Genomic DNA, 27,174 nt, shown 5'->3' with positions numbered 1-27,174 from the left:
AATAGTTAGCATATAAAAAACTGAAAAAAATAATGCACCTGAAAAAGGAAGTCTCTTTGTGGGTATTATATAGCTCAAACTTACCATATATACCAGAGATGCACCCAGTCAGTGGACAAACAACTGTGGAGAAAGAATGAAGTTTATTATATTAAAAATCAATAGTGTGAGCTGAAATAATCATGTTGTTACATTTAATACTATGTTATAATCACAAACATCAAGACAAGTTTCTTCTTCTTCTTCTTCTTCTTCTTCTTCTTCTTCTTCTTCTTCTTCTGCTTCTTCTTCTCCTTCTCCTTCTCCTTCTTCTTTTTTGCAATGATTCACTTTGTAGCTTTGGGTGATCTGAAACTCACTTTGTAGATCAGACTGACCTGGAATTCACAGAGATTCTTCTGCCTTTCCCTCCCCATTGCTGGGATTAAAAGTATGTGCCACCATGCTCAACTAAAACAAACATTTTTAAAAGTCCAATGTAACTAGTTGAATAGAGTTTTGTATAAAAAAAATGGCATTGCTGTGCAAATCATTTTCTGGTCCCTAAATACTGCGTTAAAAAGAGTGGCTATGAAAAGAATTAAGGAGCCTGAAAAAGGAAAAGAAGAAAAGAGAAAAAATTATAACAAATTTTGTTTGAAAAATGGCATGATGAAACCTAATTCTTTCTAAACTTACATAAAGGAAAGGGAATAGAAAATTTCCACATGGCTACTGTGAGCAGCTCTGTTGGAAATTGTCAAGAAAGAATTTGGCATACACATTTTTAAGAAGTAACTTGGAAAACAGACAGGAACATTAAATTCATGTGAACATGCGGCCAATGAAATGTACACACCAGGAAAATGTCAGTTGAAGGCATGAAAGAAGTCACATTTGTAATTTATATTTCACAAGTTCTTGCAACATCCTACCCCTATGAAGGGCCTACCCTTTCACATCTAAGGTCAGATGGGCACATGCACTGAGATGAAACAGGAAGGGAGACAAGGCACAGGCCGGATTCACACAAGGAGAGCTAACTAGCTTGGGCAGTTATAAACTTTCTCTGCAGAGATGACAAGGAGGACAGCGTGGGAGAGACTAAAATCGAGAGTCAGAGGAACATATGTATCTTTAAAGATGTAGCAGTTTTGTCATTAAAATAATAATTTAAAGAAACACTGTCTAGCCAGGCGATGGTGGCACACGCCTTTAATCCCAGCACTCGGGAGGCAGAGAGGCAGGCGGATCTCTGTGAGTTTGAGACCAGCCTGGTCTACAGAGCTAGTTCCAGGACAGGCTCCAAAGCCACAGAGAAACCCTGTCTCGAAAAACCAAAAAAAAAAAAAAAAAAAAAAAAAAAAAAAAAAAAAATAGAAAAGAAAAAAAAAGAAATACTGTCTACTAAATGTGTATTGAGATCTCTTCTTGCATTCCATTTTTGGCCACAGTTCCATAGAAAATGCAGCTTGTGTTTCCCCTGGAATAGTGTATCATCTTGCTCCTCCCACTCATTATTTGTTCAAACCTTTCACTTCTATGTTAGACTCCATAAAGTGGCAGACGTCCAAATCCTCAAATGTCTCGTAGCCAATAACAAATATACACATGTCAAGTCATCGTGGTGATCCTTATGCTTCATACCCCTCACATCTGAGAGAGTTGGCTTCAGGGAAATGGTTCTACAGCAAATGTGTGTTTTTCCTTAGATGAAAAGGATTGTTACGTCTGGCCTCATTTGAAGCTAAGGATTTGAAGTGGATCTGCTACTATGAGAATCACCCTGAGATAAGGCAGTGACTGGCTGTTGAGCCCAGTCTGCCCTGATGAATCACTGGAAAGCACAGCTAAGGAAGCCATTTGCAGGTCTCCTTGACTACGTGTATCTAAACTACTTGTGCTATGCTGATGGGAAGAAGACAGTCTCACAAAAAGTGCTATTGGCCGGGTTATTCTGAGCACTTCGGATGACATACATGTCTGTGCGGGTGGGTGGTGCCCACTTAAGTAGAAGGGGAAGTCGGGGCTATGTACTGACGTTTTAGCCTATGTTTGGGTGTTGGTGCTTTGTCTGTCTTTCCTTGCTCTCAGCTTGAACTCTCAGACACTTACTGTTCAGCGTTGACACAGTTCTCCTCACATCTGGCTCCAGAAAGCTGTGGGAAAGAAATAATCACAGACAGGAAAATGGTCACATCTGCAGCCTTCAGCAGCCTGACAATCATCTCTTAGGCCTGTGCTGTCTCAGACCTAGTTGTAAAGACAAGGACATTGCCATAGGGTTGGTCTGCAATAGCTTGTGACATTGTTCATTCATTTGCCTATGGCTACTTCTCACAAGTCACAAGCTCCTTGCGAGGGCAGGGATCTTATATGTGGTTTGGATAGTGGCTGAGCATCACTACCTTTGGGAATGATGGACAGCCCCTCTTTCAGTTTGTCACCCTAGAAATCTCCTGACCCATCCCCTAGGTCATTGGGATTGTCTTTCTTGTCCTTGCCCAGTTGGAACTTAGGAACAGTCTTTAATATATCAGTAACTCATCAAACAAGAAGAGCAATAGAGGGACAAGATGTTACAAAGAAAGAAGGGGAACGATGAGAAGAAAAAGAGGAAGCCAAGAGAACATACAAGAAAAAACTGTACTTTCATGTATCAGTTAAGTTGTGTGGGAAGTCAAGCAGACAGGCTGCTTCCTGCATAGGAATGTGACCCAGCTTAGTTTCTGCACTGTTTCTGTCCCTGCTAGACTTCCTACTGTGTGAACTTGGCCCTGGTGTTTGTCCAGAAACTCTATCTATCTAGCCTTTTCTCAACAAATGGATGACTCACGGGCTTCTCTTTCACCATGGGGGTAAAATAAAATGTTTAAAATATTAAAATAGTATTAAAGAGTCTGGGGCTAATGAGATGGTTCAATGGATAAGCAAGAGGACCTCAGTTTGAATCTTACCAGCCTTGTTAAAGCAGGATGTAGCAGCATGTACCGTCTCTAACTGCCCTAACTTCTGTCGCTCTTTCCATGGACATTGTTCATCTCTCTCTCTCTCTCTCTCTCTCTCTCTCTCTCTCTCTCTCTCTCACACACACACACACACACACACACACACACATACACACAAACAAGACTCCTCAGTACTTAGGGACCAATGTGTGATACTCTTTCCTCACTACATCTGTTTATTATCCCATCCATCTCCTCTCAGAGTCAGTATATAATAATAATAATAATAATTAAACAAAAGAAAGGTTCTTCTCACCTTTTCACAGCTGAACTCACCTGGATGAAGTAAACCAGGACAGAGGTCATCACCACTCGGGTGCGGACTGCCATTAGACTGAACACCTGGTCCAGAAACATCATGCTGGGTGCATCTGCTGTATCCTATCCATGCTCGGTGCCATGTGGATCTTCGTGGTCCAGAATTCCTAAAGAGAGAACTTTTCTCAGCAATAAATCAATATCCCTCTCCCTCTATTCCTCTTGCCTTCAAATTCCAGGATTTCGCCCTCCTTTTCCCTTTTAGTTTCCTCGGTTTTCTCTATTTTTCTTCACATGGTCTCCCCATTTGTTTCTTCTTCCTTTCCTTTTGGTTATCAAGCCTTTCTATGTATTTAATCTTTCCCCCTCTGCCCCTAATGGAAAGGCATTGAAGGATACATTTGTCCTCTGAATTAGACTTTTTTCTAGTCCATAATGAGAAACTTAGGTTTGAAATAGGTCAAAGGCAGATTGCGAGTGACCAGATGCGTTCTTGTGTTCATCAGGAAACTGGTTACAATCTTGGCTCCTGGATGACCGCTAAAGTCTGAAAGTCATGCTGCCAATCTCCCTCCGCCCCCTCTCCGTGTGATTGGCATCCCCCTCCTTGATCCTTGAAAACTCCCTCACTATGTTGATCATCAACCCTGCTAGTTCTGGGTCATTTATTGCAACCACTCAGCAGGACTGAGGGATTCCAAATGAGCCAGAAAGCCGTCCCATCATTAGAGTAAGAAATGGGTTTTAAAACTAGACTCTCCGGTGCTATCAATCTTCCCAGTCCCCAATCTACATCAGTTTCAATCCCATCTAACCAAACTGGACACACAGGCACCGTATATAAAACTAATTTCCAAGAAAACCCCCTCTGTTTCTGTTTTTTGTGATACCCACCCCTCTCAAAGCAGTACTGTGATGTTGTCACTTGAGAACCAGGCACAATATGTACAGCTGCGGTTTCATCGACTCAGGAGGCTGAGGCAAGCGGATCATTTGAGTCTAGTTCAGTAACATGAGACTTTCCTAGGAAACAGTAAGACTTCTATCTCAAAAAACATATTATCCTCAATAAAATAACACTTACAGTCATGTTTAAAAATAAGTGCACCACAATGGAAAAGATGGAAAATGGTTATAAAGAACATTCTTGTATGGAAACAGTGAATATCACGTGAATGTCTGACATTTAAGCAGGAATTCTTAAGCAGTGCAAAGTGCTAAGTAAGAACATTCAGGGTTAATTTACAGCGATATGTCCGTTTCAAAAGACTGAAGAAAACCACATCTCAACTGTTTTCTAATTCATGAGGGGAGGCTGCAGGGTGGCATCCTGTTGAGGGGAGGCTGCGGGGGTGGGGGGGGGTGGGCTCCTTCACACTCAGAGCCTCACAAACCCTATGATCACACTGTGACTATGTGATGCAGGAATGTAGAATTTAAACAGTTTCCTTTTCACAGCTAAGGAAAGCAAACAGCGAGGGAACTCCCTGGTACAATGTTGGTCTTCCCAAGTCTATTTGTCTATTTTTAAAACATAGGCTATTGAGTGAAAAGTGTGTTCCAGACTTCCACGGAAGTTTCTGTGAGATGGAAGGACTTTTGTAGTGACCAGAGAGTGAAGCATTAGTTACAACCTTTTACTAGGCCTGGCCCTACTGCTCCTAGTCATACAGTAGGGAGCACAATGGATGTTCATTAGACTTGCATTTGCTTTTGTTTAATAGAGAAAGGACAATTCCGGACAAGGAAGCCTCTTGCGTAGAATATTTCTGTTCAGACACCATGTAGTGGAAAAACCCCACGGATCCCTCCCTTTTCCTCTTCTTCTGGGAAAAAGCATAAACAACCATGGCTAAAAGCATAGCTCAGGGGGTTGAGGCAGCTGCTTGTTTAACCCCTTGTGAGCTGTTGGATTATGGACAAGGCCTTCCATTCTCTGTCAACTCAGTTTGATTTGATACAAAAAGTAATTTAGTTCTCAGCACCCACATAGTAGCTCATGAACTGGAGTGGCTCCAGTTCCAGAAGGCTCTGACACTTTCTTCTTGGGGACCAGGCAGGTATGCAGTGAGTATATATACACAAAGGCAAAATACTCATAAAGATAAACTAAAAAAAAAAAAAATGAATGTTTATGATGCATACCACAGCTCTGGTAGCAAGCATTTGATATTAGTTAAGGTGTTTTTAATTTAGCTCTGTTTTATATGCAATGGTTCTTTCCAGTATGCTGGATCATTAATGTCCACCATGCCTATCCCACTTTTCTACCAGCCCTCTCTAGATTGCACTATTCCTTTCCTTGAACAGTTCCCATGGTTAACCCCACCATTATGTCTACCCATACCAGCCTTCACCTGAATAAACAGGTTTCCCAATTACTTTGACTTTCTCCCGGTGGCAATTTCTGACCACATGATTGTAATCATCTTTCTTGCCCCCAAGCTTCTTAACAGGCCCGAACAAAACAGGCTTCGGTTAATGACTGCCTTGTTTTTCTTTTTCAGAATTACTGGTACCATTTTTTCCTATCTCCCAAGGAGATAAAACTTAATTCATTTATTTTAATGTGTCATGCCCTGTGACACATTAGAATCACATCCTTTAAGTAAGAAACAATGGTAAAGGAAAGACCAGTCAGAGAAGAAAACTGAAGGTCTCCATGGCATAAGGATGGGGGTGGGCATGGAGCTAGGGAAGATGGAAATATTCTTATTACCAACCTACATTTCCCCATCCCATTAAGCTTGTGAATCATTACCTTATATTCATGTTATAAAGAGCTGGGACCAGGGCCAGTGGGAGGTACCCAAACACAGACCTCTTCACCTGTGCTTCAGGGAATTGTTATACAACCACTCTAACAAGTGTAGCCAAATAATTACTAACCTGTGGTTCCTTTGATTATTCTCCTTTGACCTTGGCTGTCAGGGGCTCCTTCTATGCTCTTCTTTCTTTCCATGCCTCAATTAAACAGAGGCCAGGACTATGGGTACTTAGAGACACTAACATCAAGATGCATACGGCTGAGAAGTGGTTTGGCCCACAAACATGATTTCAAGAATAGAGAAGGAGGCAGAAGTCAGTTTCATTCTAAAACTCCTGGGTGTTTCACTAGGAAGCGTCTCTGCTTTTGGAGCCAAGATCAGAGCATAGATACTGAATTCCAACCTCAGAGGCACTGAAAATTAGTGACCGGATTAAACTGAAAGTGTTTCCACCCTTGAGACATAGATTCATGTCTGACCTCAAACTTTTTTTGTAGCTAAGAGTGACCTTGGCTTCTGATCTTGTCTTTACCTTCCCAGTGCTGGGATTACAAGCATGTGCCATCACTCCCCCTTAGCGCAGTGTTGGTGATCCAACTCAGAGATTTGCGCTAAACTTAGAGTACCAGACAGAAAAATTAGGATGTCTGGTTAAGATGTCATGAAGCTCATTACTACAAATCGTATGAGCAACAGTATAAGACAACACACACACACACACACACACACACACACACACACACACACTATGAGTAGCATTCCCAGCAGGGCAAGAAGTCTGTATACAGTTTAGCTGAGTCTATTGCTTGGAATTCTATAAGGCTGACATCAAGGTTTCTGGTTAACAGCATCCTTGTCAGAAGGCTGTCATGGTAGAGGGCCCACTTGCAAGCTCTCTTAGGTAGAATGTATTTCTTAGTGGCTATGGGATTAATGTAATCATACTTTAAAAAGATTTAGTTGAAATATAATTACATAATTTCCTGCTCATTCCATTTAGTATTACTTGTATGAACATGGTTGGCTGATTTCAGGACTGACCACTTGGTGTTGGATGATCACTGAGGGAGCTCTTCCATGGAGAAGTTTATCTCTCCTCTCTCAACATCAGTATCACTCATGGAACCTTGAAAACACAGTGCCTAAACTGGACCTCAACACGGGCAATGGAGGTGAAAGTGGGAAGTCTCACAGGACCCCACTTATGGACAAAGAACTTTAGGCAACTAATAAACATTTCTTTACATTCTAATGATGAGTGTGGAGACAGACACAGGAAAAGAGAGGTTTCAGCACACTCATCATGCGCCTGAAGTAATTCCTTCTGCATGACCACCTGCATTCTTTGACCTTTGCTACATTTTAAGTTATAGCACTGAGAATACATCCTCAAAGAGAAGCTGTGACACCAGGAGGTAGGGGTCATGGAGCATCCTGTATTCGTTTAAGTCTTTACAGTTTCTTGGAAACTTATCTCTGAAGATGTTTGGGAGCAAGAGAAAAGGCCGAGTGTGGTGGTGTGGCATCACCTTAATTCTAGCACTTGGGAGGCAGAGACAAGAGGGTCTCTGTGAGTTTGAACCAGGACTACATAGTGAGACCCTGTATCAAGAGCAACACACACACACACACACACACACACACACACACACACAGAGAGAGAGAGAGAGAGAGAGAGAGAGAGAGAGAGAGAGAGAGAGAACAAGATAAACACATCAACAAGTGAAAAGATAAAATACAGTAGTCTACATAAAGAAAGGGGATTCTAAGCTGTGCTGTAATATAGATGAAACTTGAAGACACATTTTTCAGCAAACTAACTCAAACATGAAAAGAAAACTGGCAGTTTCTTTTACTAACATGAGGTAATAGAGATTGAATGTCCTCCAAAGGCTCAAGTGTTGAAGGACTGGTTTCCAGTCTGTGTCCACTGTTAGGAGATTGTAGGACCAAAGAGAGGTTCTAGAACAGGTCCTTGAATGAGACTGCCTACTTTCCTAGCTCCACAACCTGAGCATCTTTTCATGCTGATTTTCTGTCTCACCACAGGTTCAAAACCATTGGAGATAATTGACTATTGATTGATGATGTTTCTGAAACCAAAAGCCAATATAAAGCCTTCCTCCTTGTGTATTCATTACCTCAGATAGTTTGTTCCGGAATTAGAAATCTGGCACCAAGTACAGTATCAAAATTCAAGGGACAGAAAATAAAGGGTTGATTTCAAGGAGGAGGGGGAGTGGTCAATAGAATGTTTCAGAGAAGAAGAATTGATGGAATGTGCGGATATGAAGACAGAAGTTTCTAAGATGAGATTGTTTCATGTGACAATAGGGGTTGTCTAGTCGGAACCTGCAGAGCTACCTAGAAAAATGAGGATGCAGAAGAATCAAGGGAGGGTCTAATTCCTGTGCAAAGACCAGTATAAAGACTAGAAAGAGCAGGTGTTGAAACCGAAGCCCAAAGGTCATATGTTAGAAAATGTTTCATTACACAGTGGCGGATAGTTGCTTCTGTTCTTTTGGCCTTCATATTTTGAATCTCCTTCAAAATATAAATAGGCCATCTATCTTTACTGATTGATTGATGTGTGATTTTTCATGGCAAGATGTGAACAAAATCTGTTCATCACAGATAGGGAAACAAGGACGGACCAAAGAATCCATCCCACCCTTCCCTCATCCACAAAGAAATGTTTCAATTTAGAGGAAATAGGTATACAGTATTAACCTCTATTCCCAAACATTTTGTCTAGGTATCAAGTGATCCAGACAAGGCAGGAAGTAGAATGAACCATCACTGGAACTGTGAGAACATTTTTAGCGAGAAAAGATGGGAACACTGTGCATGGGTGGTGGTGACAGCTGTATGACAATGTGAGTGGACTTAGTGCGACCTTAAGCAGTACATCTACAGTAGCTAAAATATCAGTCATTGCGTAGTTTATATTCTTCGGTATTGATAGTGTCTGAGATAAATGAGTCACTGTGGGAATAATAAAGCGCCCTTCTCATCGTACTGCCGTTTCAGGGATTGTTAATTCATCACTATAAGAAATTTCCTGAGATTCTACTGAATCTTAGTGAAAGTGAAACTGAAAAGGCCACTTTGGAAATTGAGGAATACAGTCAATTCCTGGCATTCACTCCTCAGCTAGGAAACAGGGGTAGGGAGTAGGTAAGAGAGGCATTGCTTTTTGTTTTTATCTTGGATAAGGTTGTGTTGGCTCTGTCGGCTGTTTTGTGAACTGTGTGACAGAAGCAAATTTTAAACGGCAGAAAAGTTGTTCTCAGCTTGTGCTGGATATCCTACACAGAAAGAGGGAAAACAAAACGCTCAGCATGGAGGAAGGACAAAAGTCAGGATTGGTGGTTTTTCCTATGTGATTTCCTAGACGCCTTACCCATTCTTCTTTTATCTCTCCCTTTCCCACTCCACTTTTTCTCTAAGTGGTTTAAAACAAAATTTAGCTACTGTAGAATTGTATACACACAACCTCCAGAAAACGTGTTTAGCAGGTAAGGGATTCCTTTTTACAAAGGCTCACACAAGAACTGGACTTAAGATAGGATCTCCAGAACTCAGTTAATGCCCATTACAGACTCCCCTGTCTGTAATCTCAATACTCCTTCTGTGAGATGGAGGGCAGAGATAGGAGAGGATCATGGAATCTTTCAGATCAGCTAGCCTGGAGCATGAATCAGCAAATAAGAGACCTTTGCTTAATCAGTGGGTGACCAGGGTCTATCAATACCTGTGTTGTCCTCTGACCTCCAAATATACCTGTGTTGTGCATGCATACAAACAAACGCGCACACAAGCACACACACACACACACACACACACGTTAAAAATATAAATTATTTCAAAAAGATATGTATTATTTCATGATGAGAAAACAAGTGAAGATTCCTTCTATGGACAGGTATAGGGGTTAAAATCCCAGGAAGTATTGGTCAGACTAAAACATATTTTATTATGGTCAATGTAACTATCCTGGATATAAGAATTAATAGTAATTTTACTTATTATTTCTGAGTTTTATGTCCCACCTACATTTCTCACAGTATCTTTTAAGTTCCTATTGAGATATTATAATTCCTTTTTTTTTTTTTTTTTTTTGAGACAAGACTCACTATAATGACTTTGCTGTCCTGGAACTCAGTATTTTAAACCAGGTTGGCTTTGGACTCGTGTAAATCCACTTGGTTCTGCACCTCCCACACTAAGTGCTGGAATTAAAAGCTTATGCCACTATAGCTGGCTATTGAAACACTATCAAAATATACATTATCCTCAAATCACAGACAAATATATAAATTCAATATAAGCATTTTTCCAAGATGACAGATTCAGGAGAAGATATAAAACCTTACTCTATTTAGTACCAAAGGGCTCATACTGTTGTTGAGAGTCACCATGGTCAAGACTGCCCCTACTGAGCATTATAATACCCATGGTACTATGGCTAGACATGGGAATCTTCCATGATTTATATTACATTTCTAATTGCCAATCAAAGCAGCGAAAAGTAAAATGTACCACTTATAAAAAGGTAGCATACAGCGACAATCTGCTTGAGTGAATCAGCAAACGGAAAAATGTGGAAAATTAAGTCACATTCCTTTCTACAAACCTGGCTTGAAGCATGTGCTTCTTTCAGCTTCAAAGAAGCTTATCTGATAAGTCTACAGTGTCTTTCCTATAATTGTCGTGGACCCTGCTTTTTGCCTGCTGTCTGTTTCTTAGGGAAAGGTCACGAAACAGGACTGGAATTACCATTCTCCCCACCCACAACAGACACAACCTAAGAATTCGTGTTAGCCAACTTTCCAATATGAAGCAAAGTCTCCCCTTCCTCCTGCGACGGTTGAGTCATCCCCTGCTAGATAAGAACGGCTACTTAAACTGCACCAGAAGCTCACTCACTGGCAGTTGGTTGAGGTCCTTGACTGCTTCAGCTTCTCATTTTTGGCATGAATTTGGAAATGACTTTTGATGGCAAGATGAAGTCTGTGAATGAGCAGCCTGACCAGAAGTCATGTCATAAGAAGGCTAAAGGTACCAGGGATGGGTGGGTGCTTACAGAGATAGAATGCCAGCTCAGCTTAGAAATTCAAATTAAATGTTCAGGAGAATGACTTTAAAAAGCAAAAACATTAGAATATCAGGAAATACAAGAGGCTAATACCACTTATTTAGAAGAACAACAAGTAGAACTCAAGCTAATAACTTGCCTTTGCTACATCTTCACTGTAAGCTGTTATCTCTTTACATCAGTGACTTCTCATTATCCTGAAGGCTTCAAGAGTGCTGCCAATATTATCTCCCTCTACAGAGAGCGAACCCAGAATCAGGATTAATGAAGTCACTTATTTTTTGCGGAACCATATAAAGAAAAACTATAGGGAATGCTTTCATTCACAGCACACAGTATTTTTATGTGTGTTGTTAATGTACTATAAAAATCTGACGTGCTTTATGCATTATCTAAAGTGATTCAGTATATTCAGTATGGCTGATCACACATTAGACTTGGTTGTCTATCATTGCTTAGAAAACTTATAGTTTATGTTTGGCCATAGGTTTAATTGATAAGCTCAATTATGTAGACAACTACAGAAAAATGCCTATTATTTTATAAAATTAAGAGAAAAGAGGCTGGGAAGTGGTGTTGCACACCTTTAATCCCAGGAGGCTGGAGGCTGGAGGCAGGAGCAGGCCAGCCTGATCTACAGAGTGAGTTCCAGGACAGCCAGGACTACACAGAGAAAGTGTGTGTGTGTGTGTGTGTGTGTGTGTGTGTGTGTGTGTGTAGGCGGGGGCTGGTGTGGGTACAAAACATAAAAAGTGGAAGAAAGATAGACTGTGTCTGTAAACAAGACTGGAATCTTTCCGTGGGTAGAATAAGGGTGAGTATGGTGTGATTTAATATATGAGTGGCTGAACTAGCTCAGAGTGAAGACAGTACTGGGGTTTAGTTTAAGTTGAACTAGCTTGTTGTGAAGAATTGCAAGTGTTGAATAGTAGATTCAGGAGATAATGTCAGTAAGTGATTTGTTCAACCATTCATTCATTATTTGTGCAATAACTATTGCTTGCCTGACTTTTGCGATAAATATGACTAATTCTTTAAGGTCCCTGGTTAGATTAGTGACCTACTGTGAACTGTATGTACTAGGCACTGAATTCAGTGAGGAAGTATTTGTTTGTTTCTTTATTGATTGACTAAGGGTTGTTTTCTGACTGAAATCCGTAAGTCAGGTGAATTAGACCACAAAAATTTCTGCCGCTGAGACGGGGGGAAGGTATCCTGTAGATAAAAGGAATAGGTGTCTCCGTTTCACATGGGTGGCTCACGGGATTGGTGTTCTCATTTGAGCCGTGGGTATTACAGTGTTGAATGAGTACTGGAGTGTGTGAAAGATAAAGGTGTTCTTACACACAGCTCCATGGGGCCAGGTGTCAGGATTAGGTAACCCTTTGTAAAAGTTATTACTCTCTTCTATTGTCTCCCAGCTCACCACAAGTACAGAGACAGAAATAGTTGAGGCAGAGAATAAGCTGTGTTTCCTCCAGTCACAATTCGTATCTTTAAAAAAAAAGTATCTATAGAGTCTAACAGAAATTATTAAAACATGAGAACTCTGTGAATATATTTGACCCTTGATTGACTTGAACATTTACCACATTTATACTGACACCTTGGTAATGCAACACACCAAGCCTTGTGGTTTACTAGTATTAGATTAAAGGCCTGTATTTGGAGTCAGACCTGGTACTGCACTAGGGAGGCTGAGGCAAGAAAATTCACCAGCCTGAGGCCATCCTGGTCTACTTAGTGAGTTCCAAGACAATGTGGAGTAAAAAGTAAACATTGTCTCAAGCAAGAACAACATAAAACCCAAAAATCTACCTCCTAAGTTTTATTGCATGTGTGCTCTCAAGCTAGTGACTGAAGCTTCTGGTTTCTTCTTTACATAGAAAGGAGAACATTATCAGTGTTCCGTTTGTCTTACAGGGGAGGAAGCCTAATACATTGTGTGTGATGTTTTTCTCTTGCGTCTGTAATTCCTTTGGTTATTCAATACTGGGATATATAACTGTACATTCTCATGTCAGAGTTATGTCTTACGTCAGAGCTGCATGGCTCGTTTTCATAAATAAGGCGACTTTTTCTCTGGAGATAATAGGCCTAGATACCTGAGCTTACTTCATGTCAGCCACCGTCATTATCAGAATCCTAGCTGGAATAACGATTTTAGCTGACTTGCTACACTTCAGGGAGGAAATATCTAATGATCTCCTGCCGTACTGAGCACTCAGTTTTATTTTTCTACTTAATGTAGGGGGTTTGCCACACTTAACCTAAGCACAAGGCAAGCTATTGCTATCAGTCAAGTGCATACCGAGGCTTTCTCCCTAGTTTCCTTTGGTAAATAACTCTAGTTTCAAGAGGCAGTTTTGTTAGAATGAAAATTGAATGGTATGATATCAGGCATAAAATTTCTTGAGGAAATCTCAGGTGACTGATTAAAATATTTTGCTTGACGTCTGACAGCAGTTTGCACTATATTACTTAAGAGTACCTGTACACATGTGTATGTAAATGTCAGATGTTACTTAGGAACACCTGTGTCCATGGGTATGCAGAAGTCAGGCTTTCTGCACCGTAGATGGAGTTAGGCTGCACTGAGAGTTCTTCCGAGGGCACTGTGCATAGAACAGATGAAGTTAAAGCTTTAAATCAAGTATTTGGTGTTGGATGCCCCACTGAACCCCAGCTGTTATTTTATCCCATGTCAGTCCATTTGCTTCAGTTCCATAACCATCCATTGTTCCACCTGCACATATGCAGGTCCTGTGAGGTTGGGGAGGGGGCTAAGCCGTGCAGAGCACAGAGCAAGACAAGATCCAGAGCCCAGCGTGATGATCTATCTGCCTTTGCTGTCTTCAATTTTCTGGTTCTCCTTCCCTGCAGGTTTGCTTTTTCTTTTGTCCCCATGGTGGTGCCCTGCTGCAATGGTTCTCATCATCGTGTGCCTGGGGTTATCAGTGACCCTTATTTTACAGTGGATGCAATGTAAGTGTTAAAATAAGGGACTGGAGGTGGGGGATGGGCTTGATGAACACATCTGGTAATAACGATAAGTGTGTCTAGATTTAGACTTATTTTGGGCAAAATGCTTGGAGAAGAAGCCAAGAGTTTAATGAATATATTGTGTTCTTACCTCCACCAGAGAGGAGCATGGAATGGAGATTATTCACAGTGGAGTGTTTTTGTTTTGTTTCATAATTTCTTGGATGAGCCTATTTGCATTCTAGAATAATTTGATAATAACTTGAAGGTTATAATACATAGGGTTATCTGAGCAACTAAAGAGGAAATGAAAACCCATTTAGCTTCATTTGGATGGATCTTATAAACTGTTAAAAATCTTAGTTGCCTCCTGAAAGTAAGTAAAACATTAGCAGCAAAAAGTACTTTGAATTTATAACATGTAGGAAATTGGAGATACTAAGAAGGAAAAAGAAGGCACGAGAAAAAAGACCAGAGTGGCCAAGAAGGAAAGATAAGGTTGTCTCTGCATTAGCCTGCAGGTTTCAGGACTGAATTATTCTGCCAGCCAGATTCAAAATACAAGGTCCCAGAAGCACCACTTGTTTCCTACGTGTCTAAGTCTGGGCAATTTTTGTTTTGTTTTTGTTTGTTTGCTTGTTTTAAATTGTCTGTGGGTGCCTGAGGCCTTTCCTAATGAGGTGCATGGGATCCCACTCGATGGCAGCAGTCTGAAGTGGGGTGTACATCACTATTCAGCAGACTCAGATCAGGCCCTGAAGCAGAGGGTCAGCAGCAAGTTGCACTAGAACTGAGCTGAGTTCCCAAAACAGAGTTCATTTCTGCCTGGTTATACAACATTTGTTCTGTCTCCACCACCCCAAACTGTTCTATGGCTCAAATAAAATTTACTGTCAATGATACCGTACAGAAATTCACAAATATTTCATGGGTGGTTGCCTTAAAAATGAAAGCAATTGTCAGAGTTCCTAAATAAAATTAGGAAGTATGTGGTATAGACAGAGTGGGAGGAGCTAAAGAGGAAATAAGCGAATAAATTGCTAATGGCATTTCCTCCTGTGCATTAGGGTCTAGGGGAGAGGTGACTACTATAGATTGCCAATATTATATCTTTTCCATTATACTATTTCTTCTTTTAACTTACTTTTTTTTAATATTTTTTTTTCGTTTTACACACCAACCCCATTTTCCCCTTCCTCCCCTTCTATGACTTTCCACATCCCCCATCCCACAGGGCACCCCACTCCTCAGAGGGGGTAAGGCCTCCCTTGGGGAGTCAATGAAGTTTGGCATACCAAACTGAGGCAGGACTAAGCTCCTTCCTCCTGCATCAAAGCTGAGCAAGGTATCCCACCATAGGAAATGGGATTCAGAAATCCAGTTTAGGCATCCAGGATAAGTCCTGGTCCTATTGCCAGCACAAACCCCACCCCCAAACAGATCAAACAACATAACTGCCATTCACATTCAGAAGGCCTACTTCAGTCCATTTCCCGGATGTCAGACCAGCGTCTGTGAGCTCCTAGCAGCTCAGGTAGGCAGCTGTCTCTGTGGTTCTCCATCAAGATCTTGACTCCCGTTGCTCATGTGATCCCTCCTCCCTCTCTTCAGCTGAACTCCAGAAGCTCAGTCCAGTACTTGGGTGTGGATCACTGCATCTGCTTCCATAAGTTACTGGATGTAGGTTCTATAATGACACTTAGGGTAGTCAGCAATCTAAGTAAAGGGGAAGGCCAGTTCAGGCACCTTCTCCACTGTTGCTAGGAGTCTTATCTGGGGTCACCCTTGTGGATTCTTGAGATTTCCCTAGCACCAGGTTTCTCCCTAGCCCCATAATGCCTCCATCTATCAAGTTATCTCTTTCGTTGTTCTCCATCTCCATCTCTCCCCCAACTCAGCCATCTCGATCCCTCATGTTTCTATCCCCCATCCCCCTCCCAGTTTACCCAGGAGATATTAACTATTTCCCCTTTCTGGGGCCCTCCATGAGCATACATTTTATGGTCTTCCTTTTTAATTCTCTCCTTGTCATTACTTAAAAATTTTTATTTTACTTCCTTATTGTTTGAGAATTTTGCAATCATATATATATAATCCATTTTGATCAAACACACCCCCATTCTTCTCCCACAACCCTCCTTTTCCTCTGAATTTCATGTGTTCTGCTTTTAATTTTAAACCACTTACTGCTGCCTATCTGAGCATGGGTATAGGGCCATCTGCTGGAGCATAGGGAATCTCACAGGAACAACATTCATGAACAAAACTGACTCTTCCTTTCCAGCAGCAACCAATTGCCAATAGCTCCTCAAGTAGGGGTGGGATCTGCAGAGCACATCCTCATTCTTTGCCTTTATTTTTTTCTCTCCAAACTAAACATAGAACCCAGGGGCTTTAGCATGCTGACTAAGCCCTCCCCCATTGAGTTATAACCCTACCTGTCACCCCTTCGCCACCGCCTGCACCTTATTACCACTCCCACCATTACGTTTATTTTGTACATAAATCTCAACAAAAATAAAGCTGTTGAATTTTTTATTAAGAAATATCTGCATGGTTATAATGAAAATTGCAATAGATATGCAATTACAAAAACACAATTGAATAACTTCTAGGTCCATAAATCCTGAATAAATTTTGGTAATTGCCCAACAGCCTTTCAAGTACATTTGTTCTTCCATTGCTGTTCAGATTTATGAAGTATTTCTGTCAACACTCACATGTTGAGAAGAGAGATTATTTGAGTCTGTGTTGACAGCATTTGTACTAGAGAGGAGAGGCTGAGTTTTAATTCTCTGTGGTTTAGTACTCCAGGTATCTGACCTCCTAAAGCAATACCAAGCAAACCTTACTCACCAAGAACATATCCTGGAGGGACAGATCTTAGCCCAGCAGCAAGCAGCAAATGCTTCAGAGAAGAAACTCAAGAAAACTATAGACACCCTTACCTGGGAGCTGCAGGAGAAATCCAAAGAACAGGAAAAACTTCTGCAACAGAATGTGAACCTCCAAGAAGCCCTGCAGAGAGCTGAAAACTTTTCAGGTACATGAAAGAGGCAGTGAGGAAGGGTGGTGGTGGATGTTCTGCTCAGTCTTAAATAGGTTTCACACAGCTAGTGCCCCACGTATAGGCCATGCCTTTAGAATGCCTTACACAAGCCCTTTGCCATTGCCATTTCTACTCTAGTCTGTGTTAAGTCTTGTAAACATCTAATTTGACGGAGCCCTCCTTTTCTTCCTTTTTTCTTTTCAATTTTAGCTTTGAGATTTGTGTGCCATCCTGTCCCGTCATTGCCTTTGCCACAGATATGTTATTATTTCCATCCAAGTACATCTTAATCGCTGGCTTCCCTGTCCTTGAGAGTCTTCCTGTTATTGTAATTCCTTATCACAGCTCCTGTGTTTGCTCCATTCTGAGGCACTGTTTCTTAAAAGGGCACTACATCTGTTTAAGTACAACCCATGGAGGTCAGTTGACTTGGAAGGTTTACGTAGGTACTTCAGGTTGAGCAAAAATAAAAGGTCTAGAAAGTGAGTTTGTATAGGAATTAAGATGACTCCATCTGTCTAAAGGGATTTGTAATCTAGGGAACAGACCATGTTGGCAGACAATGAACAGATTGTGCTGCCAAGTTTTGTGCTAGTACAGAAACTTTCTACATTATCGAGTTTTTTGCACTCTGTAATCAAGCGAGGTATGTGCTTCTAACTACGGAGTTAGGTGTACAGATTCAGACAACCCTTTCTTGGGGAGTGCACGAATGAGGATGCTCTTTTCAGGATTAGAACTTAAGCACCTTTCAAAAGCAACTTCCCCACCTTGTTGCTTGTCTGCCTAAAAGTTCAGTTGTGCAGTTTTGTTAAGTAAATATTATATAGTAATGTATGGATAGCCACTTTATTTTGTATAGACAAAAATGTTGAGAGGAGGATAGATTTTAACAATAATGATAATGTGTGGTTTGATGTAAAGTTACTCATTTTGTAAATCTTTTCAGGCCCAGCATTGTGGAACATACCTTTAATCCTAACATTGGGGAGACAAAGTTAGGTAGATCCCTGAGTTCAAGACTGGCATTGTCTACATAGTGAGTTGGAGCCAGGGCTACATAGACAAATAAATAGACAAATAAACCCTTTTAGTATTAAAGGGGCAATTTAACTTTGCAAAAATAATCAGAAAGTTTTAGAAAAACTGACTTTTGACTAGTGTCATGCTGGTGACCATGTCAGAGAAGCAGTAGGTGGCAATTAACTTCAGGATGTTAACATACCAGGAGGAGCATCCTTGATGGTGAATCTTGGATAGGCAAGATCCTGAGATCATAGACCACAGAGTGTCTTTTCTTTTGCTGTTACTTTACATATTTGCCCCTGCCATCTTCCTCTGTTATCTGGTATGTGCCAATGGGTGGGGTGAGATGTCCACTGTCTGTAATGTAGTATGTTTATCTCATGGAAACACCCTACTCTATTGCTGTTTTTTTTAAAGATTTATTTATTAATTATGTATACAACATTCTGCCTCCATGTATGCCCACATGCCAGAGAAGGGCGCCAGATCTCATTACAGATGGTTGTGAGCCACCATGTGGTTGCTGGGAATTGAACTCAGGACTTCTGGAAGAGCAGTCAGTGCTCTTAACCTCTGAGCCATCTCCCCAGCCCCTCTATTGCTGTTTTTTAACCTGTGGATCATTATGGAGATAATTCATTCCTAAATTATACTGTCTAATTGATAATAGTAGTATTAGTTTATACAGAGTTCTGGTGATTAAAAATAGATACAAGGAATTGTCACACAGCTAGAGACTATGAAATTCACCTATGGAGCTGAACAAGATTGCAGTTCAGGTTAATGATTAAGGAAAATAATTGAGTCCTCAGGAGCCAGACTGTCTCTAATTCTCTTAGGACTGAATGATGTATTTACAGGTTTTGGAGTGTATCATGAGTTGAAACAAAACCTTAAAATAACTTCAGAATAGATCAAAGGTTTTGGTAATAGCTTTGAGATGAAAAAAAAAAACAAGACAATCTGAAGTTCACAAGGACACATAGCCGAATTATAGGTTCAACAACACAAAGCAACTTTCAATTGTTGCTAGTTGTTACATTTTCTTTGCTGGGTTTGCTTGGTAACCAAAGGATATAATTACTTCTTTGTGCCCATTTTTGCCCTCAATCTCCCGATATAAGAAACTAAAGATGAGTGGGTGTATACCCCCTAAAGACTTAAAGTAGAACTGCCTGATTCTTTTTCATATATAAAAGTTTAGGTTTGTGATTCCTTTTAGTTTCCTTATATGAGATTACCTTTCAAGATAAGTAATAAAGTAACTGGTCCTTTTTTTTTTTAACTGCAAAACTGCAGCTTGCCAGTAAGGACCTGACTGAGAATATCTTGCTTGCCTAAATGGTAATCTATAGGAAGTTGACTGGATATGAGTGTAAGTGGATTCTTGGGTAATTTGCTTTCCACCTGTCATATATAAAATGTTTACTCTTGTAAGGGATGTTGAAAACATTATATTTTTACTTGTATTCATTCACTTGAAAAAATAATGCAAGCATGATGGAGGAAGGTCATTGGTTAAATAAAAAGAAACTGCTTGGCTCTCATTGGTTAGAGATAGGTGGGAGAAGTAAACATAATAGAACGCTGGGAGGAAGAGGAAGTGAGCTCAGACTCCACAGCTCTCCTCTCGGGAGCAGACGCCTCAGAGAGATGCCATGCTCCCCCATCCCGGGAAGACAGGCAGACGCATGCGATGAAGCAAGCCGCCAGGTTAGACATGCTGAACCTTTCCCGGTAAGACCGGTGCTCACAGATTATTAGAGATGGGTTGATCGGGATGTGAGAATTAGCCTGTAAGGGCTAGAGCTAAAGGGCCAAGCAGTGTTTAAATGAATACAGTTTGTGTGTTGTTATTTCTGGTGTAAAGCTAGCTGTGTGGGAGCCAGGCAGGATGAAAAGCAGGCCCGCCGCCCATATTATCACACAAACACATGATAATTTTTATATATAATATAAAATTTATATTTATATTACAGTTTGTAAGATTTTGTTGCGATATTTAAGTTATAAGAAAAAGAACAAAGATAGAGTTAAAATGGGCTAAAAGGAAGACATCAAGATTGAGAGTTAGAAGTGCAACATCAAGAATGGCAGAGTTAAAAGGAACTAGAAAGGAAACATTAAGGAAAAAGAGTTAGAAAGTTTCAAGAAGGAGAGAAGGAAATCACCAAGAAAACAAAGAGTAGAGATGCAAAAGAAGAATAAAGGAAGGTCTGAAAGCAACCATCAAGAGACTTGTGACTGTCTTTTTCTCTAAACCCTCAGATAAAAATGTCTAGTATGTGCTAACACTGTGTGGATTTTCTTTTGAGCCCTATGCTGCAGCAGCCTTTCAAGTACATTTATTTCTCCATTGCTGTTCAAATTCATAAAGCATTTTTGTCAACACATGCTATCAAGATAGGTTATTTAAGTCTGTGTTTTAATGTTCTGGGCATTCAGTAACAGCGTTTGTACTAAAGAGGAGAGGCTGAGTTTTAATTCTCTGTGGTTTAGTACTCCAGGTATCTGACCTCCTAAAGCAATACCAAGCAAACCTTACTCACCAAGAACATATCCTGAAGGGACAGATCTTAGCCCAGCAGCAAGCAGCAAATGCTTCAGAGAAGAAACTCAAGGAAACTATAGACACCCTTACCTGGGAGCTGCAGGAGAAATCCAAAGAGCAGGAAAAACTTCTGCAACAGAATGTGAACCTCCAAGAAGCCCTGCAGAGAGCTGAAAACTTTTCAGGTACATGAAAGAGGCAGTGAGGAAGGGTGGTGGTGGATGTTCTGCTCAGTCTTAAATAGGTTTCACACAGCTAGTGCCCCACGTATAGGCCATGGCTTCAGAATGATCTACACAAGCTCTCTGCCACTGCCATTTCTACTCTAGTCTGTGTTAAGTCTTGTAAACATCTAATTTGACGGAGCCCTCCTTTTCTTCCTTTTTTCTTTTCAATTTTAGCTTTGAGATTTGTATGCCACCCTTTGCCACAGATATGTTATTATTTCCATCCAAATGCATCTTAATCGCTGGCTTCCCTGTCCTTGAGAGTCTTTCTGTCATTGCAATTCTTTATACCAGCTCTCATGCTACCTTCATTCTGGTACACCATTTCTTAAATGAGCACTACATCTGTTTAAGTACAACCCATGGAGGTCAGTTCACTTGGAAGGTTTAGGTTGGTACTTCAGGTTGAGCAAAGGTAAGAGGTCCAGAAATTAAGTTTATACAGGAATCGAGATGACTCCATCTGTCTAAAAGGATTCGGAATCTAGGAAGCAGACAATGAACAGATTATGCTGACAAGTTTTGTACTAGTACAGGAGCTTTCTACATTATTGAGTTTTTTGCACTTTGTAATCAAGCAAGGTATGTGCTTCTAACTACGGAGTTAGGTGTTCAGAGTTAGACACCCTTTCTTGGGAAGTGCATGAATGAGGATGCTCTTTTCAGGATTAGAACTTAAGTGCCATTCAAAAGCACATTTCTCCACCTTTTTGCTTCTGTGACTAAAAGCTCATTTGTGCAGTTTTGCTAAGTAAAGATTATATAATAATATAACAGATAGCCACCTCTTCATTTTCATGTCCAGCATGGTGGAACATTCCTTTAATCCTAACATTGGGGAGAGAGAGGCAGGCTGATCTCTGAGTTCAAGATTAGCACTGTGTACATCATGAGTTCCCACCAGGACTATGTGAAGATATCAAACAAACAAATGAGTCCTTTCTGTCCTTTTAGTATGAAAGGAGTTATTTAACTTGGCAAAAATAAGCAGAAAGTTTTATACAAGCTGGCCGTTGACAAGTGTCAAATATATATTTAAACTTTCTAGGGAAGGACCTTTCAATAAAATAAGAGATGCAACTCTTCAAACCAGATTTAAGGGAAGGAGGCTTAAATATCAAAGAAGGGAGTATACACATATTCAGACAGTTAAAATCCCAAACAACAGACTTAGCCATGAAACAGTTTTGCATTTATCAACTTTAAACTGTATGGAATTCAGTCTGTATACGGACAACGAAGAATCTTTTCCTAGAGATGCCAGTCATAAACAATAAATCAGACATAGAACTCACATGCCTTTTTCTGGCATTTATGTTAGGCCTTTTGTTCCATTTTTTTGAATGTTAGATATGACCAATTAGTAAAGATTCCAGATGAATGTCTAATTAATTATGTTGCTTTAAGGAGAGTCTCTTGAAAGTGTCTAATTCCTTGCAATAAACTTTCTCAGTCTCAGAAAAAAAAAAGAAAGAAAATACTGTAGTGCTGAAATCCCAAGTGAAAAAAGCGATGTTACTTTTCTCAAATTTGAGGCAGCTTCTTTCTGTCTTACAAACTGATCAATAGAATGATTTGCTTAGAAGATAAGGAGAAGCAGAGTCTTCAAAAAGATAGATCTCTGCATTTAGCATCAGAATTGGTGCTTTTTTTTTTTTTAGCAACTATGCAAATGCAAATAGATTGATAAAATGGCAGGTTCCACTTAGGTCCCCAAACCCTGGGCTCACAGCAGACTATTTCCTCAATTAGTTCATCCTCAGAGAAGTTTGAAAGGGTGTGGGCTACTGCTGCTATAATAACAGGACCATCAGGATGAGTATTTACTAAGAACAGATTTTTTAGAATGGTTTGCATAATATGTCTGGGAAATGAAAAATGGTTATCTCTCACTGGGTGGGTGGAGAATGTGACAGCTGTTTGGTCTGTGAGGCTGGATGTCTTAACTGTCAAGGTCTGGCAGTGAAGGCCTGGAGTATTCTTGGTGGTGATATTTTGTTCGTGCTATAACAAATAAAGCTTGCCTGAAGACAACAGTGCAGGGTGAGCCACTAGTTACCCATGGAGAACAGGCAGATGGATCTCTGTGACTTCAAGGCCACCCTGGGCTGCATTAAATTGTTTGAGTGCCAAAGAGAAACAGAGTCAGACAGTGGTAGCTTATACCTTTAATACCAGTATTTGGGAGCCACACACCTTTAATCCCAACACTACAAGGGAGGTAGTGTAAATGGAGACCTTGCTTATGTTTCCTAGCTGTACAGATCCAAATAATCACACAGAAACTATATTAATTACACTGTTTGACCAACAGTAATATTCCTAGCTAGCTCTTATATCTTAAATTAACTAATTTCTGTTAATCTGTGTATTGCCACAAAACTTTGGCTTACGAGTAAGGTTCTGGCATTTGTCTTCTTCAGCATCTGCCTGACTCTGCCTTCTTTCTCCCTGCATTCAGTTTAGGTTTCCCACCTACCTATATTCTGCCCTGCTATTGTCCAAAGCAGCTTGTTTATTAACCAATGCTAATAAAATATATTCAAAGCATACAAAGAGGACTTCCACACCAACTCCCCTTTACTGTCTAAATACAAAGGAAGGTTTTAATTTTTTTTTTTTTGATTTTTCGAGACAGGGTTTCTCCGTAGTTTTTGGTTCCTGTCCTGGAACTAGCTCTTGTAGACCAGGCTGGCTTCGAACTCACAGAGATCCACCTGCCTCTTCTTCCCGAGTGCTGGGATTAAAGGCGTGCGCCACCACCGCCCAGTGGAAGGTTTTAATTTTAACATAATAAAATTATATATCACAAATCAGGTAGAAGCAAGAATTACAGATACAGTATTTTTTGTGAGTCTAATGTTTTATATCTAATTTATCTTTTATCATAACTAAAAAAAACTATACAAACCACATTACCCTGGAAAGATTCCATAGGTTCTCATCTTCTGTGGAAACAAAAGTAGAACCTCTTTTCCAAAGTAACATATCCTTAGACTCAATTTTTGAAGTCAAGATACCTTTGTGTTGGTTTAGATTTGCAGCCACCATAACCAAATATCTCTCAGCAGTTAGCTAACTAACAGTCAAAAGATTCAAAGAATGTGAGTTTCTATGCGACAGTAAATTTTCTAGCATGAACATGTTTAAAGAAAAAAAAAGAAATAGAATTAGCTGTAGTGAAATATTTTACTTAGCCCAAGCACGTGAAATATATTAATTTAACATTATGCTATAAGGTTCTCAACAGGCTAGTCTGTTCTGATGCATGGATCTGATGAAGCTCTCAAAATCACATGTGTACTTATATGCAAAAACAGGTGAATGCAAACTTACCTCATTTCAGAAACCACATTGGTGACTGTATTAGACAACACACTGATAAAAGAAGAAGACAAAGTAACCAAAACTAATTCTGTTATTCAGAGAAATACAGTTTTTTAAATGCATGCCTAGTTTTGTAATAGCAGAGTGGCTGAAGAAACATCCAGTTCTTTAACTCTTATTTTCATAATTTCAAACAAAATTTTAAAAAATATCAAATTCCAAACTTGCATACCAATTTATTCCTTAAGAAGGGAAATAAAGCTGGGTGATGGTGGTGCATGCCTTAGGAGGCAGAGGCAGGTGGATTTCTGTGAGTTCAAGGACAACCTGCTCTACGAGAGCTAGTTTCCAAGACATGCTCCAAAGCTACAGAGAAATCCTGCCTTGAAAAAAAAAAACAAACAGAATAAAGCAAAACAACAACAACAAAAAAAATGAAATGAAATGCTAAATGGGAAGTCAACCCAGTTTGCTAAAATCAGCATGCTTTAGTACTTCTTCTTCTGAAGCACCCTCTTCTTCTTTTATAAACATAAAAGACAGAAAGAGGAAGTGGGAGAAGTTTGAAGAGGGGAAATCATAATCAAAATACCTTGTACGAAAAAATATATTCAATAAAAGAAAAATGTATAAAGGGAAATAAGGATTGCAAAGTTGGCTCAATTTTTAAGAGCACTGACTGGTCTTCCAGAGGACTTAGGTTGGTTTTTCTGCATCCAAATAGCATCTCATGACCGATTGCTACTTCAGTTCTAGTGGATTTGATGCCCTTTTCTGGCCTCTGAGAGTATTACATGCATGTGTTGTACGTACATGTATGCAGGCAGAATACCCATACACATAAAAGAAAAATAAAATGTAAAAAATGATTTAACAAATGGAAACAAAGATTCTGACCATTCTGGTATTTGTAGAATGTGGGTATCATTCTATGGAAGAACTTAAGAAATGTATTTACTCAGAAATCATCTGTTCTATTAATACTTCCTAGGTCCTTGCCCAGAAGACTGGTTATGGCATAAAGAAAACTGTTACCTGTTCTCTTCAGAGTCATCTTACTGGACAAAGAGCCAAGAAACTTGCCTGTCTTTGGATGCTCAGATGCTACAAATTAATAGCGTAGATGATCTGGTGAGTCATTTGCGGCGATGATAATCAGGCTTAGGTTCCTGAGAGAGTGTCTTAGAGTTTTATTGCCCTTAATGGATGCCATGATCATGGCTGTAGCACTGGACCCCAACAAATGGCAACTTTTAGAAGGACAAATATTTAATTGGAGCTGGCTCACATTTCAGAGGTTTAGTTCATTATCTGCATGCAGGAAGCATGGTAACACACAGGCAGATATGGTGCTGGAGAGGAGCAAAGAGTTCTACATCTGGATCCACAGACAGCAAGTAGAGAGTAACATTGGGCCTGACTTGGACTTTTGAAACCTCAAAGTCCACCCCTTGTGACATACTTCTTCCAACAGAGCCACACCTACTCCAACAAAACACCACTACCACTCTCTATGAGTCTCTGGGGACGTTTTCATTCTAACCACCACAGGGAGGAACACTTGTTTGAGAGGGAAAAGAGCTGTTTTTCTGTCTGATTGCATACTTGGCCTTGGGTATATAGGATGTGTGATCTCAGCAGGCTTCTGTAAACATTGTCGTTAAACCGCCAAGGGATGCAGAAGATCTTTTTGATAATTAGTTTGATGACTCTAAGGTCAGAGTTGTATCTTTCCACAGAACTTCATCTCGCAAGCAACTTCCCATTCCACCTCGCCATTTTGGATGGGATTGCACCGGAAGAAACAAAACGAACCCTGGCTGTGGGAGAATGGCTCTCCTTTGCGTCCTCACCTGTAAGTCCATTTCTCCTCTTGGTGCACATTATGAGTGTTCTATTCCTGACTGGACCTGTTTTGAAGCCACTGTCACATGCCACATATATCCTCTTCCTGTCAGAATGAAGAGTAGGGAATCAATCAAAATCCCAAGAGGAATTACTATTTTCCTCTTCAGACCTTTTCTGGCATTTCTTCTCACATTATTGCTGATTTCAAACTCTGAGACAGGATTCGTTTCTAACACAATGATGCTAATATGTCATTTTTTCCCCCTTTTCTCTCCACCTGCAGATTTAAGATCAGGGGGATTCCTTCTCAGACGCATCCATCAGGCACCTGTGTGTACATTCAAGAGGGAGCTGTTTTTGCTGACAACTGCATTTTAACTGCATTCAGTATTTGCCAGAAGCAGGCAAAGCCATTGCCAATGCATTGAATTTAAAGATCCTGGAAGAACAGGAGAAGACCTTGGACTGTTGTTATGAAATTTAAGCTATTCTTGCTTACTTGAATGTAAAACATGATTTCCCTGACAGCTGTCAGCAAACTACTACCTTCAGTTCACCTCAGCAGAGGCAAGGACCAGAAGCAGAGACTGGGGATCCAGTTGGTTGACATCTTTGTTTCCAACGTTGTGAGTTCAATTGTTTAGCCACAGCTTTGCTCTTTCCAAGCCTCCCAGTCAGCCTACAATCCTTCATCCCTTTCCTGTTTTAAATGATGACTCCTGCTTGACCTGAAAAATCAGTCTCCTATACCTCAGAGGGACTTTTGGAGCTACATGGAAGGCAGAATATAGAGACCCTGCTAAAGTGCAGGCAGAAGGCTCAGGAGGAAAGTGTGTCTGAGAAGCAGCATGCAAAGAGACAGCACAGAGGAAAAGCAAACCTGCAAGCAGGGACTTTATCTTTGTAACTGTGCTCCATCTCCAGACTACACCATTTACACGTTTGCATTTTTAAATTTTATTTGATGTTTGTACAGGGTTGCCTACATGTATTTCTGTGTGCCACATGAGTGCCTGATACCATTGGAGATCAGAAGTGAGCATACTGTCTCCT

The 27,174-nt window shown here is 40.3% G+C and overlaps 2 protein-coding genes across 5 annotated transcripts in view; one reads left to right on the top strand and one right to left on the bottom strand.

Moving 5' to 3' along the window:
- Positions 1 to 20,844, bottom strand: part of Tmem52b (transmembrane protein 52B) — a 24,191-nt gene extending 3,347 nt beyond the window's left edge. For 2 of the 4 annotated variants that reach the window (XM_041639087.1, XM_041639074.1), the window contains exons 1-3: positions 3,264 to 3,789; positions 2,095 to 2,138; positions 85 to 123 (exon numbers count right to left, since the gene is read on the bottom strand). In XM_041639087.1, coding sequence (XP_041495021.1) covers positions 85 to 123; positions 2,095 to 2,138; positions 3,264 to 3,347 — 167 coding nt within the window. In that variant the 5' untranslated portion in view covers positions 3,348 to 3,789. Of the gene's footprint in view, positions 1 to 84; positions 124 to 2,094; positions 2,139 to 3,263; positions 3,790 to 4,139; positions 4,269 to 13,602; positions 13,628 to 20,809 lie in introns of those variants that run through there. The other 2 variants (XM_041639068.1, XM_041639082.1) reach the window with 2 other exon arrangements.
- On the top strand, positions 10,958 to 27,174 carry Olr1 (oxidized low density lipoprotein receptor 1). Its single transcript, XM_041639096.1, has 7 exons — positions 10,958 to 11,074; positions 13,995 to 14,096; positions 16,900 to 16,994; positions 20,754 to 20,904; positions 25,265 to 25,404; positions 26,013 to 26,128; positions 26,405 to 27,174. The coding sequence occupies exons 1-7, from the start codon at positions 10,990 to 10,992 to the stop codon at positions 26,547 to 26,549; spliced, it is 834 nt and encodes a 277-aa protein (XP_041495030.1). The 5' UTR covers positions 10,958 to 10,989; the 3' UTR covers positions 26,550 to 27,174.

Source organism: Microtus oregoni, unplaced genomic scaffold (assembly GCF_018167655.1).
Source record: "Microtus oregoni isolate MIOR12 unplaced genomic scaffold, Mior012 000002F_ref0000024, whole genome shotgun sequence".
Classification (NCBI taxonomy): Eukaryota; Metazoa; Chordata; class Mammalia; order Rodentia; family Cricetidae; genus Microtus; species Microtus oregoni.
The sequence above is the reverse complement of the archived record's forward strand: the minus strand, read 5'-3'. Positions and strand labels throughout refer to the sequence as shown.

What these genes read in the sequence shown, in the direction of transcription:
- Olr1 (XM_041639096.1), top strand. Translation starts at nt 10,990, where the DNA reads ATGAATTTGGAAATGACTTTTGATGGCAAGATGAAGTCTGTGAATGAG. An exon ending in ATGTCATAAGAAGGCTAAAG is followed by an intron (nt 11,075 to 13,994) that starts GTACCAGGGATG and finishes CCTTCCCTGCAG; the next exon opens with GTTTGCTTTTTCTTTTGTCC. An exon ending in TCTTAGCCCAGCAGCAAGCA is followed by an intron (nt 16,995 to 20,753) that starts GCAAATGCTTCA and finishes ATCTTAGCCCAG; the next exon opens with CAGCAAGCAGCAAATGCTTC.